At 35.0% G+C, this 14,631-nt stretch overlaps 1 protein-coding gene across 3 annotated transcripts; it reads left to right on the top strand.

Moving 5' to 3' along the window:
* The first annotated feature begins 2,676 nt into the window (after positions 1–2,676).
* LOC121963080 (protein boule-like) lies at positions 2,677–14,525 on the top strand. 3 transcript variants are annotated; one of them, XM_088074573.1, is made up of 11 exons: positions 2,677–3,510; positions 4,595–4,723; positions 5,761–5,852; positions 6,000–6,054; positions 6,180–6,255; positions 7,091–7,251; positions 7,760–7,828; positions 7,943–7,978; positions 8,063–8,167; positions 8,464–8,573; positions 9,726–9,860. In XM_088074573.1, the coding sequence occupies exons 1-10, from the start codon at positions 3,487–3,489 to the stop codon at positions 8,539–8,541; spliced, it is 825 nt and encodes a 274-aa protein (XP_087930699.1). In that variant the 5' UTR covers positions 2,677–3,486; the 3' UTR covers positions 8,542–8,573; positions 9,726–9,860. The 3 variants fall into 3 exon arrangements, with proteins under 3 accessions (XP_087930699.1, XP_087930697.1, XP_042369382.2); XM_088074571.1 differs by having other exon boundaries at positions 2,678–3,510; positions 7,763–7,828; positions 8,481–8,573; positions 9,726–14,525; XM_042513448.2 differs by having other exon boundaries at positions 2,683–3,510; positions 8,481–8,573; positions 9,726–14,525.
* The last annotated feature ends 106 nt before the right edge of the window (positions 14,526–14,631 follow it).

Consider the following 14,631-nt stretch of genomic DNA (forward strand, 5'->3'; position numbering starts at 1 on the left):
TTTTTTGATTTTTTTTTATGCTTTGAGCACCGCAAGCATAGTGCTAAAAACTTCTGGTATACTGGAGAGAATGCAAACATCTCTATGGCTGATATCTCCACCACTCTGCAAATCATACAAAAACTATCTAGATACTGGTAAAAGGAAAAATATATGTTTTTAAAATACATTTTCATACACAGTAATATAAACACTTTTAACACATACACCCTTAATCCTCTGAAACCTGCAAAATTTGGCTTGATTTCTTTCAAAAACATTAGAAGAAAGTAATGAGCAACTTGAGAAATTACCCAGATTAGCAAAAAAACAATAACAGTACAGGAAAATTAGGAGGAAAATTAGGAAGAAAAAAACAAAACACAACAAAAACAACTGGACAGTATAACATACAAACAAAAAAACACAAGGAAATGATCTTGACAAATTGTAATAATTATGTAAAATAGTTGTAAATATATAATTATGATAATTTGAAATATAACTTTCTGGGCAATTTTCTCTAGCTTTTGTAAAAATTAATTTTCTAAATCAACTAATTTCTTGCAATGTCTGCGGGCATTTCTTGTCAAGGTGCTCATTGCCTTTTTCCCATGTTTTTGAAAGAAATCAAACCAGTGTGCTCAGGGTTTAAATGTTTAATTACGCAAAAAAAAGGCATCTGAACCCAGCACAAGAAAACTGACACTGATCAAGGTTTCAAAGGGTTAAGAAGAAGAAGAACAGGAACACAATATTACAGGAAATAATGTGAGAAACTCGTTTATACAAAGAGCTAAAACAGCCAACAGATAAAACCCTAACGCTCGGCTCTTTTGTTTTCGGTGCAAACTCAAACAGCCAAGCAAGTCTCCCTGACAGCACTTGTGTCTTAAATGATCTTTGTGGAGTATAAAAGGACTTTTAGCTGGTAAATTGCTGTAATTATCAAACATGCCCTTCTCATTTTGCACAGTCAGACCTCGTTGGCAAATTCACCCGACAATTAAGAAAAGCTGGCAATGAATGACAAGTAATGGTGTGGCCCACATTACTCAGATGAGAGCAAACAATCTGGAGAAAGGAGGTTGTAATGATGGGAAGTGTTTAAAACAGCGAAATAGGAATTACACACTGAAAACATTGTGAGCTTTAGAAGAGAGGAAGAGGTTTTAAAACAATGTTTGCAAATTATCCGCAGTAGCATGTATGCGCTTTAAGAAAACCTTCCAACATTTTAAATCCCGTTGGTATGTGTTGTTTATTCATAACTGGCAGTTTTTTTCTCTCTGTTGGAGACACTTTGTAGGCTTTGTACTGTTGCTTTGTTGTGGTCTGAGTGAGGCGGAGGAAGAGGTGGAGGGCGAAAGATGCAAATGACAGTGTTTCCAAGCACTTTGTCGCCAATCGTGGAGAAATTATAGCTCCATGAGGCTTGCATGTAACATATAAAGTGGCTTCTTGAAGATTGAGAGAGGAAATGTAGACGTGTTGTGTGTTTTACGTGGATCTACGTGATTTTGGGATGGATTTTCCTGCCTATTAACTATTTCTGACCATTTATTCATTTATTTAGCCCTTGGAAACCTGCGCAAATTGGCTTGATTTCGTTCAAAATCGCAGGAAAGAGTTACAATTTCCGAGTTACAAGAAAATTACCCTAAAACTTATTACAAAGTTAAACCTAAACTAATACAGATATAAAACAAACAAACAAACAAAAACGCAAACAAAATTTTAAAAATTAATGTCGATAGAACTGTAAAAAATAATAATTAAAATAAGATAATAATCATACAAATAGTTTCTGGTCATTTTTTCCCCTTTTTAATCATTATCTGCTTATAATTTCCCCTCTTTCTTCTCTTTCTCTTTCACTCTCTCTTTATCCCTCTTTTAAAGCTAATTTTCTTTTCCTAATTTCTCGCAGCTTGTGGGACATCTCTTGTCAAGTTGCTCATTGCCTTTTTAGTCATGTTTTCAAAAGAAAACAAATCAATTTGCTCATATGTTGTTTCAAAGGTTTAAATCCACATAAAAGATGTTTGCACAACGCAGACACAGCACAAGAAAACTGATGTCATTACAGGTTTCAGAGGGTTAATCCTCGTTCATTAAGCACCCTTAGTGGCCATTTCTGTGAGCTGTCTTGCACTTGAGAATGAGGGGTTTATAATCTCAAGGGAATGACTTAAAATATATACTTTTGGGGGAAAATAATAGTATTGTAAATAGTCTTGTAAATTTACCCAAATAAAAAAAATGTTAAATTAAAAAAGTCCATTTCTCCTTTAAAAACTGGTAAAACACTGTCATGGCTTGTCTTTTTTTCATTTAAATGGGGAAGAAAATGATCACTTTTGCTGAGTTTAGTCAAAAGAAAACAATTTGGAGTTCATATACCCATTCGAGTTCTGACTTTTCCTTATCCGTATGAGTGTCCCAAAGTTTTACTTATAGAGAAATGTCGCCTCTGTGTGGGCATTATGTTTACTGCACCAATCTAGCTTGAAGTCTTGCTTAAAAGACAGTTTCTTATTTGAATTATTTGCTCTTAATGGTATTTACGATATCAAGAACATGTGTATTTCCTCACCTCAATAAAAACATGAAAATAGAAGAGTTTTTAACCAAATTGAATACATTTACACTGTAAATGTATGCAAGAAAGGCTTTAATTGGTGCAAAAAATGAAGGAAATACAATTTTTGAGCTCAAGGTTTGTGTTAAAGGCATCGATGTTCCTTGGATTTGAGGACACTCACTTATTTTTATATTTATTATTTTTATTTTTTATTTTGAATGAACAAGCTCTATTTTGCTGCTCTTTTTATGCACCTTATTTACCCTTTACCCTTATTTTCACTGCATAGGTTTCAGACTTTTCCTGTAAAAATTACAGAGGTGATCAATCTAGATAATTATGTGACCTCACGACAGCCCCTTACATAGACTGTAAATAAAGATTATATTTTATACTATTTTTATTATATTTATAACTATTCAATTCTTTATGTATAATTTATTCTTATATATAGAAATTATTTTATCTTTATATACAATCTAGGGACCCGTACATTGCGCCACGCCCTGCGTAATTACGCGCTTTCCAGCGAGGAAGTAGGTCGAAATTGAGCAGCGCTGTTTGTGGAAACGTTGGATTTAAGTGTTAATTTCACACCGGACAAACATTTTATCGTTCCGGATGAAAAGTAGCGATTTGTGGGATGATAAAAATGTCTTGGAAGATACAACCTGCTGCTGAGAAAAAGGTAAAAAAACAACATATAAACTTTAAGCGGACTTTTTTGCGTACGGCACGCTCTGTGACTAACCACCTAAGAACGTAGTGTGATGACGTCATACGTGAGGCTCGGGGCGCCAGAGCAACAGTAGGAGCAGTTGTTGCAGATAGCCCCAAAACCCGTCTAATAAAGCCATAATTTATATGAAATATTAACCAGCACAAGTCTTTTAGAGGCAGAAGTGAACCCGATAGATGTGAATATGGAAGCGGAGAACAAAGAGCCGGTAAGTTAACGGCCAAGTCTGTCCGTTAGCGCCTAGCTGGGACGCAATAAACGTCAGCTAAGTTAGCATAACAATGTCATGTAACGTTAGCTCAATGTTGCACTTCACGGTATTATATGTTCACTGTCAGAGTAGTTCATTAAACATTTTGGACTATTTCCTCGTTTTCTTTTGGGTCAGTTTACTAAAATTAACCAAACAAGAAAATACGAGCATAACAGTGTTCAGCTTGTAGCTAACGGCGTTTAACGTTGTATAACATTAATAAAGAAGCTAACGAAAGAGTAATACCAAGGGGTGAAGAACTCCTTCTCTGTAAAGAAAATATTTGCAAATAATAAAGCTTACAGTAAGGGTTAAATAACCAGTAGTGGAAGAAGTTTTCAGATCCTTTACTCAGGCTAAAAGTATTGGTACCACCCTGTGATAATACTGTTACAAGCATAGACTGGATACAGACTTTATATGGTACCTAAGAAAGAGTAGGTAAATAAAATCAGGAAAATGTACTTAAGTATGAAAAGTAAAAGTGCCCAATACAAAAAAATCTTCAAAAAAACAAATAAATAACAAAGCAAAAACAGAACGTAGCCAAAAAAATCAAAATCACCTAAGAGTTAAGGCAAACACACCGAAAATCCCCAAATAATTTAAAAGACAAATATTGGGAAAACATCCCACACCTCTAAATAATAATTAAAAAATAAAACCCGGAAACTTAAATTATTAAAAATTAGAAGTATTTTAAAAAAAAAATAAATGAAAAAACACCCCAAAGTTAAAATAATTCAAAGAAAAAAACTCAAAATAACAAAATTAAGAAGGAAAATTAGGAAAGAAAAAACCCATATAATGTTAAAAAAATAATAAAAAAAAACAACCAAAACCTTAAAAAACACATACAAACAACTTAATCCTTAAAAATAAAACTTTCTTTAAAAAGAAGAAGACGAGAGATGCAAGTGAGTGAAATGTGGATGCGAGGGTATTGGGATGAACCTCGATTCATATCAATGTTGTTTCTTACTGACTCTCAATTTGACCAGAATTTTTTCTCATTGCTTCTTCCTGCTGTCCATTCCAGGAAGGTGGCAGCTCCTCCACCCCCGATGTGTTACCTCCACAAAACAAAGGTGACACTCTGACTCGTCACACCTTCTCTCACAGCACTGTTATCCCCAGTCGGATTTTTGTCGGGGGAATTGACTCCAAGGTGAGAGCTGCACACTTACACTGGCAGAGTAACCGATATGCTCGGTCTTGTGTGTCTTAGTGTAGAAGGGTAGACACTAGAGAGCAGCAAAGCATGTAAATAAGCAAAGGCACAAAAAATCAGCTTTTAGAAAAGCCATACATAAACCTGTGAGCCTCCAGATATTTACATTGTAGTAATCAAAAATAACATCTACCTAAGTGCTTTAAATTTCTTTTTATCGATTCTTTTCCTGTCAACTCTAGACTGGTTAACGCTTTAAAATTCCCTTTAAATAATTTTAAGAAACATTTTTATGAGCAATTAACTTTAAATCTTTGTTCAGAAATATGGCAGTTAATCAACACTTTAGGATTTCTTTTAGATGATGTGGAAAACTTTATTGGGACTAATTCAATTTTATGGGTTATCAACTTAAAAACTTGTGTTGATAAGTATCGTAATTACATATTTAATTACCATTTTTATGAACAGGCATTTTTGAGTTGATTCCTAATAAAGATAGAGTATCTCACATTATTTAATAGGAATTTTAAAGTGTTATGAACTGTTACCATAATTATGAATACATGTTTTTAATTTGATTATTTGTCAAAATTAGATTGGTAAAGGAATTTTAAAGTGTTATATACTTAATTACCATAATTATGAATACAGTTGATTCCTCATAAAATTGTGTTACTGCAAACTATTTTTCTTATTTTTTTCACATTATTTGAAAATAATTTTAACATGTAAAGGCCTAAAATGTTTTTGTTTTTTTTAAAGTCTTAATTTTTTATGTGAAGACCAAACATTACTGACTTTATAAAATATTGTAGACTATCAAAGTTCAGTTGTTGGTGATAACTCTAATTTCAGCATCAAACTTTTGTCTCTTTGTCCTGTAGCCTCCTACTTTGAACATTCATCATACATTTTATCTAAAATTTGCATCGAAGTATACCTAAAATAAATAGCAACCATGAAATCAGCAATCACTGTACCTTCTTTTGGAGTTATAACAGTCAAAAACGTGTGTGTGTGTGTTTCTGAAGATTAATGAAAGCGACCTACGACAAGCTTTCTCCAAACATGGTGCCATAAAAGAAGTGAAGATTGTGAGCGATTGTTCTGGGCTATCAAAGGGGTGAGTTAATGTTATAATTTCTGTCAAATACAGTTGGCGACTGAGTAAAAATGCATGCAGCCATGACTCTCTATCCTTTTAGCATTATTTTCAGATTAACTGTAAGCCAGTTAAAGCATAGTTTTTGTCGGTTCTGTCTCTGAACAGATACGGCTTTGTTACATTTGAGAACAAAAGTGATGCACAGAAAATCCTTCATGATGTAAGTTAAGCAGGCCATTGTCGTATCTTCCTTCTGAATTTAAGGTACATATAATCATGTAGTTTATATAGCTAACTTTATTGAGTAATGCAGCAGTTTTTTTTCCTCCCACTGCTATAATAAAGGTTAATGGAATCACTGTCAAAAACAAGTGGCTCATCATTGCACGGGCTGTCCGCAAGCAGCAAGCTTCAGGACGAAGTAAGTTGACAGTCTAAAACTGATGCTGATTTTATATTTAGCTAAATTGTTTTAATTCCCTTGTGATACCAGCTATTCCCCTGATCACTCAGTCAGACTGACAAACTTCCACTCAGCACTGAAGCTGTAGTTCACTAGTCTGATACCAAAATTCACTTACTTTTCATGTTATTCTTAAAAGTGATTTTTGCCACATTTTCAAAACACAAAGGCACCTTTTTATTAAAATGGAACACAAAAGTAAAGTTAATTTACACGAGGACCACGGTAGAAATCCTTAACGAAATGATTTTTAAAGGTCTGGCATTGAGTGCTGGCTTCTTTCCCATTATTACTGGCTTAGGTGTTGCCTAAATATTTATTTGTTTGTGGTGGCCCGCCACTGGGATTGTGACTTCTAAACATTGAAACACTAAACAATAAAAGTTTAGAAAAATCGCCAACCATTTTAATGTAAATTTTTTTTCACACCATAATGTACCTTTGCACTAAGCACACTCGATTTTCGACCCTGAAGTTACTGTAAATAAACATTTGTATTTGTGATTTGGTCTACATCATAGACTGTAAATCCATTGATTTGATCTGATCAGCTCTGACTGGATAAACAGATCAATTATTTACCCTGGAACTAACAAACTGCTGCTAAGAAGAAAAAAAATAACTCATGAGGAGTTTCACCTGCACTGCATTCATGGGTCCACAAAAATGTCTGAATTTACAAAGGGGACAGAAGATTTTTTATTTTTTTAATTAATTTCTTCAACTGATTTCTTTTAATGGTTTTGAAATGCCCTGTAGGTTTACTTTTTTGTGGTTTCCTTCTTTTTCCCAGGTAGGAGTGCCCATGGGAGCATCCCCAACTCTGCCGGGCCTCTGCCGATGTCCTGTGGGACCCTGTACCTGAACACGTCGACAGGCTATCCCTACACCTACCACAACGGAGTGGCCTACTTCCACCGCCCCAGCATGGACCCTCTTGCCTACCACTGGCCTGTCAGTTCTCACTGATATCACACCCATCTGAAACTTAATGACTTAAAGTGGTAGTAAAGATGTTTTTGAGTGGGGTTTTTTTTGGGCTATTGTGTGGTGCAACATTTCCTGCAGGCTAGTTGTTTAAGGTTCCCTCCAAAAACATTAAAAGGCATTAAACACATTTATCAAAAAATAAGCCCTTAATTGACATTAAAGTGTCTTAAATATATGTTTCAAACATCTTAAAAATGCATAGATATTGGAGATAGGATGTTATGAAACATTTTTTTCTGACTTTTCATCGTAAAATCTCAAAATAATTGCTAATAGCTATATTTTAAATAATTTACTGAATGCCTCTTGTATTACTGTCACGCACATCAGCATAGAAGAAAGTTTAATCATTTTTTTCTTTTCACATGTATAGTAAATTGACTCACTTTTCAAGTCTGTTTAATACACCACGTCTGTGTGAAAGCGAAGTGAGTACCAAGGTGAATGTCTGATTTCTGCGTTTGTTCATTAGCAGCCTCCAGTGATGCTCCAGCAGTCCTATCAGCCTGTGTTCCAGCAACCAGCCTATAACCACCATCAGGTCAGCTCAGCCCTTTAGTTAATCACTTATTTCTCACCATGTCACCACTTAACAAGTACAGTAGGAGTTTGAACTTTAACAGTCTGCTTTCTTTCTTCTTCACCATCCTTGCAGTATGCCCTAAACCAATATCAGTGGAACGTCTTCCAAGTAGGCAAAATAAAACTATTCCTTCTTTCTAGTCAAGTGGAATTTGTCCAGCTGTTTCCCTAATGTCAGTGTTTCATTGTCTAGTCGCAGATGCCCTCCAGTCCAGTCCTTTACTCCCAGCAGTCAGAATATCTCCAGCAGCCTGCTGATGTCCAGGCTCCTCTGCTGGTCAGTGACACCACACCTCAGGTACAGGCTCATTTGCACATTTCTTTCATTGTGAATCTGATTCGTGAGTAATTGTTTGATAAATAATTTTCTCTTTTAACCGGCTGGAAAAAAGAAGGGTGCAAGTTTGTTGGTATAATGAGTTCATTTTTAAATATTCTGTTATTTTTATGATTTTAAGAGGTAGAAAATGTCAATTTTTAATTTTATAGTTGTCAGATGCCCTGTTATGCAACATGCTCTGATGTGTAATTGTCCACGCTTAAGTGTATTTTTTTTTCTCATTGCGGTGCTGCTGGTTTTGTTCTCAACTGGAGTTCTCATACTTCTGCAGTTTGTCAAGCCCCCGGTGCAGCAGGTTTACCCACTACATCCTCAGACAACTGATGGATTGATACCAGTTCTTCTGCAACATAACCATGGAAAGGTAAAATGCCTTTTTATATAACCTGAGATTGTCTTTAGAATAGACTTCTGTCTGCTCTGTCATGTTTGCACAATCAAAATACCATATTCGTGTGCACGGTAGTGCATGTAACATTTGAGCTGTGCATGTAATTTTTAGCTCTACATGCACTGGTGCACATACCTGGATACAGCTGCCAACTCTTCTGCTTTGACCAAGACTGACTTTCCACATGCTTCATGTCACTTGTCCATTTTCTAATACAGTGAAAAATAAATTAATAACTGATACTGACGTGGTGCAAAAAGAGGACAAAACAGAGCACCATGTAAACACTGTGGTGGAGCCAGACTCAGCCACTGCACCACACTGAAGTTAGTTTTAGGTTAGATTTATGAGGCAGACATTGACCAGAGGCATCTTCTTAATCTGTTTCACCTAACGTCAGCAGCAGGAGGATGGTTAGCTCACTGCCCAGCCCTCGGTTTAAGTGCTTGAGGTTGATCGAAGGATTGTCATTTCTGCTTATTTAATACCAAAAAACAATGTTTTTTTTCCCCAATACCTTCACACTGACTTGCTAATATTTGCGAAAATTATGTTAAAAAATATTCTAGCTTGGTCTTATTTAGCAACCTTATTTCCATTATTAATGTGCATTTACTTTGAGAAGACATTTTAGTTCAAAATAATGGCAGTTTTTTCCAAAAACTTGAATGTGATGTGTCCCAGTCACTCTGATTTCAAAGTAAAGAACTACACTGGGCACACAGGACACACCACTTCATGTGGTGTTTCAGTGCTTTCTCTCTCTCTCTCTTTCTTTCTCTCTTTTTTTATTTGTTGGTTTTGTTTTTTGTATGTTTGAATATTTTCATGGAGAAAAAAAAAGTATTTCTTCATAAACTTCCACTGTCACAATAAGTTTAATTCACAATTACAAATATCATTGAAAACTATGATAAGAAGTACATAATTGAAGTCTAGAGGTCAATATTCAGTCAATTGTATGTATTAATTTATATGAATACATAATCATTTAAAATAGAAGAAAATAAGTCACCAAATTAATTTACCTCTGTATGTACATAGAGAAAAAAGTATTTGTAGTCTTAGTATCCCACTCTATTTCTGCAAACCTTCACTGAGTCTTTGTCATCGTTTTCTCCACAGAATCGGAGGTTTCCACACTTGAGAGTCCATCAGACGCCAAAGTACCGCAAATACATCCACCACAAGGACTACAGACACCTGCCAGAAGCAACAGAGCCACCAGATGCCTCCACGCTTTACTCTCAACAACTGCTCAAATAGGCTGGACCAATGGACTGCTTCTCAAGGGAAGAAACACACACACACACACACACACACACACACACACACACACACACACACACAGTAACAAATTACGGATACATGGGTTTTCAGTGAGAAATTTACTGTAGTATTTGTGATAACAAGATAACTGCAATGACGACACAACGTACCTTAAAATCTGAAAATTCAGATGCAAAGTTTTCATATAATTGGAGTACCAAAATTTCAAGCTTAAATTCTGTCATCAGATTTCTTTTAAAATAAAACTCCCATCTAAATGTACTTTTTTTAAAAAAAAATTAAAAACAAAGTTACTTCAGACATTTAGTTCAAAAAACATGAGCTTGGTTAAAAATCTGAACATTACTTTCAAGATTAGCGCTACCATCTCAATATCTATTGAACCCTTTTCTTGTTCCTTTAAAAACTACTTTTTATATTTTGTAAAGTTGCCACGGCAAATCTCCAAGCTACATGCACACAAGCACCATGATGTAGCTGAGAATATATTTCTAAAACATTTTTATTTCTTACCTTTGTACCAAACTGTACAGATATGCTGTACATTTTCTGTGGATCAGTGATCACATTTATTTTGTATTTAAGTTTAATGCTTACTGAAATGATTAGTCAATCCTAACAGTATTAGGAAGCTCTGGATGAGCTGCAGCGTTTTATTTTGTCGCCTCTGCTCAGCTTTATCAGTGTTGGGCCCTTTCAAGATCCACACAAATATTATTTTTCATCCTTCTTCAGTGTGACGATATGAAGAAATTCATCTGCAGTATTGTAACTGGACTGTGGCCATTATCAGTTAAAAAAATTAATTGGTTGGTTTCTAATTGATTTCATAATAATATATTATTAATATTTTGGAACCACCATTAAGCAGCTGTATTGTCAAAGCAGTGCAGAAGTAACAGCAACACTGATTAAAAAAAAACCACTTTGATTGTTAAGTGAATGTTAAAATGCATATTGATAAGTTTCAATTATTTTCTTTATGAATGGACTAAATTGAGCAATAATGAATCTGCATGTTGGGATTTTTAAGTAAGCAGGGGCTTTGTAATCACAGAACACCAATTAATCAAGCATGCCTCTAGAGACGTTGCGTTTCCATATTTGAGCGACCAGTTGTGCTGCGTATACACCCTGCTCACTTGTCAGTATTTTTGAAATGATAAATTCAATTTTACATTTTAGTTACATTAGCACATTTCTTTGCGCTAGCTCAGTTATTTTATCATTCATAAAGTAATAATAGCAATATGTAATTCAGTAACTTGTTTGACAAGTGATTGGAAAATTACACGTCATTTGTCAGTGTAAATAATTGGTCAGTGATTTTGATAGTGTTATAAAAGTTCATATTGTGCTCCTGTTTAGGATTTGGAGTTTAGGTTGTTGAGTTTAAACCTTTCAGAATATTAAAAAAGCCTGCCTTAAAATAAAATATTGATTATATAAGATTTAAATGATAGATTATTAATTTTATTATAGGATATTTTCCCTAGACATTTTATTGCAAAATAAACTACTAAAGTGTTTGTGCTGATAATTCAGGTAGATGTACACACATCTTTCAGGCAGCTTTTTCTGACATTGCTTTTTGTTGTATTATAATTTCCACTCTACATATGATTTCTTGGGATTAAACTCAAGTTTTATTCTGCTATTGAAAGCAGATGGCAAATTGTTTAACCAAAGAATAACTTAATTTCAAATAATTTTGTGATTTGTTTACATTTTGTTTCAATATATTTGCAGCACTTATTTAACTCTGTAATACGCGTATCACATGATCACCAACCGCTTGTTTTGTTTTAACAAAACAGTTTTTATTTCAGTGTATTTACAGTTCTTGTGTAAATAAATGTTGCCTTTGGTGCAATGGCCATGTTTTACAGTCAAATGCAACAGTTCTGGGATGGATTAATTTTAGTTAGTGAATGTAAACCCATGGGCACTAGGAGAAAACGAAAACACATGTAACAGTCTAAAACTATATCAGGCGATTTGAGGTAAATGCGTTAACATGCAAAACCGGTGATAAAGGAGCCCTCCAGTGACATATTAAATTTCCATAGAAATGGGGGGACTCAAGACAGATTTTTAAAAAGAACGTTCAAAATCCATCCAGCAGAGTCCGAGATATACTGAATTTTAAGCTAATCATAAAATCACTAAACACTACATTTTCCATAATGCAACTTGATAGCATCTATTGAGCAAACACCCCATTGCCTTTTGCAGTAACTTCTCACATGCTGCAAATACTGACTGCAGTATTATTACATCACAGTGTGCTGCTGTGGTTTACTATCATGCGGTGCACATATATTTGTTTATAGGCTGCTGTAGGTGTAACCGTTATCGCTGTGAAACATTTGATACACCAAACATTACCATAGACGTATTTATGTGGGCGTCCTATGATACTACAAGAGTAGAGGTTCTATAATGTGCCAGTGTGGGCCATGTACATTGATGAATCAGGGATTTTTATCTGTATGAATGGGATCAAAACCCTGGCAGGGTGGCAAAAGCACCGAATGCCGGCTTATTAGAATAACAAAAGATTGAATCTCGTGACCACGTATTGAGGTTTATAAAACAGCTGTGTGACTCTTTGTCAGCTGTCTGTGCATGATGAGCTCTATACTGTGTAGAGTGACTTCTCATAGTAGGACTAAAATGAGGGTTTTAGTCAATAAAGATATTAATTATATGTCCTCAATGTCAATTTTCCCAATTCTATCAAATATAAACATTTTTCCTGTATTGTGAAAACACCATTCCAAAAGCCTCATCTACACCAAGTATCTGTACCTCAAAAACGACATAAGACTTCAAAATAGGCTGCCGATTTCATTTTCAAGTGTGTTAAGGCAGTTGTCAATGATGCTGATTTTTCAAAAAAACCCTCAGTTTCTTATCTTATCACTGATAGATTCTGGGCCCCCTGATAACACCTCACTTGGAGCTCAGAAACTGCAAGTAATGTTATTGAAATCTCTAAGTTAATTACATGAAGAACATTTGGAAAACCTTTTTTTTTCATCACTTACATTTGCCTGCCATCATATAATGAATCACCCTCTATGGGGCATACACAATCAAGAAAAACAGACACACACACAACACATTTATATGGCTGTGTACGTGTCTCCATAAAGATACACATATATTAGTGAAGGAGAAATCATTTTAAAGACAAATTAGTCTGTTTCCTTGTATGATGACTTGAACACAAACAGCACTAAGGCTCGATTTCAATACACACAATGCCTCCATCACTTTACTACTTTACTATACCCCCTTTTTTGCGTGCTCATGTCTAGGGGTAGGGTGAGTGTTATGAGAAATCCTAAAATTGAATGTTATGAGAAATCATCGGAGAGATGGTTTAACAACCACCAAAAGAAACCCACGAATCGATTTTCTTCGTTTATAATATTATCTAATGTCCCTCCAATGTATTATGGTCCTTTTCTGCTTAACTAGCAAAACAAACAATAGTTAGCACCATGCTAATGTACTGGTAGCTAACTAGCTAGCTAGCTGTAGTTACATTGTTAATGCTCATTTGTACATGACAGTTGCTTATTTCAACATATTTTTATAATTTTTCAACCTTTGATTGCATATGATGTCCTCGGAGTTTAACTAAAATCCAGCAGAGAAGTTGCTGCACTAGTTATCACTCCACTAATACCTGTGCAGACTGGCAGGGTGGGAGCACGGGTTAATGTTAGCCCAGAGGTCACCACCAGTGACATTGTAATGATGTAATTGTCTTTTTTTTTTTTTTTTGATGACTTGCTTCATTGATAGCGTGAAACCTAAGTTAACGAATCGTGAGCATCCATGCTTTTCTGTTTGCCAGATTATTTATCTGTATATATTTGCCAGATAAATGACAAATATTGTGATATTACCGCTATTGCCATCATTGTGCCTGTTTATGTAAACATCATCAAGGACTACTGGAGATGTATCAGGGTCTTGGAAGGGTTGACATATTTCATAGAGGAAGAATTCAACCACTACTTTTTGTATCTCTGTTCTGAGAGGCAAAGGGGCACTCAAAAACCAGTAAGAAATGGGATTGGGCCTTTTTGAGTCCTTGATAGCAGCTCTTTGGCTTTAAAAGGGCACTGCAGTGCTAAAAGGTAAATGCTAACTTGCCGATGTTACTATTAATGAATGAACATATAATGTTAAGAATGATGTATATTAGTTTAGTTTGTTAGCATGCTAACATTTGCTATGTAGCACTAGTTACAAAATACAGTTGAGACTGCTGGGAATATCATTAGCTATGCAGGTGTTTGGTCATTAATCTTTATTAATCTAAGTATTGGACAAATTAATTAATAATTTTGACCAGATGAGGGCGCCAGATGAAAAGCTGTAGGATCATATAGACATAGGATCATATAGACAGATTTCATTGTCATGTAACTGAACACATAATTTTTAACAATTGCCGTTTTTGTGGGGGGTTATATCTGAAAGAATCCTATATGGCAATAATTTGTAACTCATGTTTTAATGTATAGTTAATATACTCATACATGGTGTTAAGTAGAGAGGGGAGGTTGTGCTAAGGGACAAAAAGGCCTTGTTTAGTCTCTGGAATATAACATCAGGAACCTTTTTGAATGAAAAGGACACAAATAATGCTTGTTGTTTTGCTGATACTGTGAGCGGTCATCCCCGGGTCACTAGCACTCTGTGGTGTTTTGATGAACATGTG

Source organism: Plectropomus leopardus, chromosome 24, assembly GCF_026936395.1.
Source record: "Plectropomus leopardus strain MGB_pleo_1.0 chromosome 24, ASM2693639v1, whole genome shotgun sequence".
Classification (NCBI taxonomy): Eukaryota; Metazoa; Chordata; class Actinopteri; order Perciformes; family Serranidae; genus Plectropomus; species Plectropomus leopardus.

Excerpts from the sequence above, each read along its gene's own strand:
- LOC121963080 (XM_042513448.2), top strand. The coding sequence starts at position 3,487 with ATGGAAGCGGAGAACAAAGAGCCG. Across the intron at positions 4,724-5,760 it reads TCGGGGGAATTGACTCCAAG|ATTAATGAAAGCGACCTACG; the intron begins GTGAGAGCTGCA and ends GTGTTTCTGAAG. Across the intron at positions 7,979-8,062 it reads ATCAGTGGAACGTCTTCCAA|TCGCAGATGCCCTCCAGTCC; the intron begins GTAGGCAAAATA and ends TTCATTGTCTAG.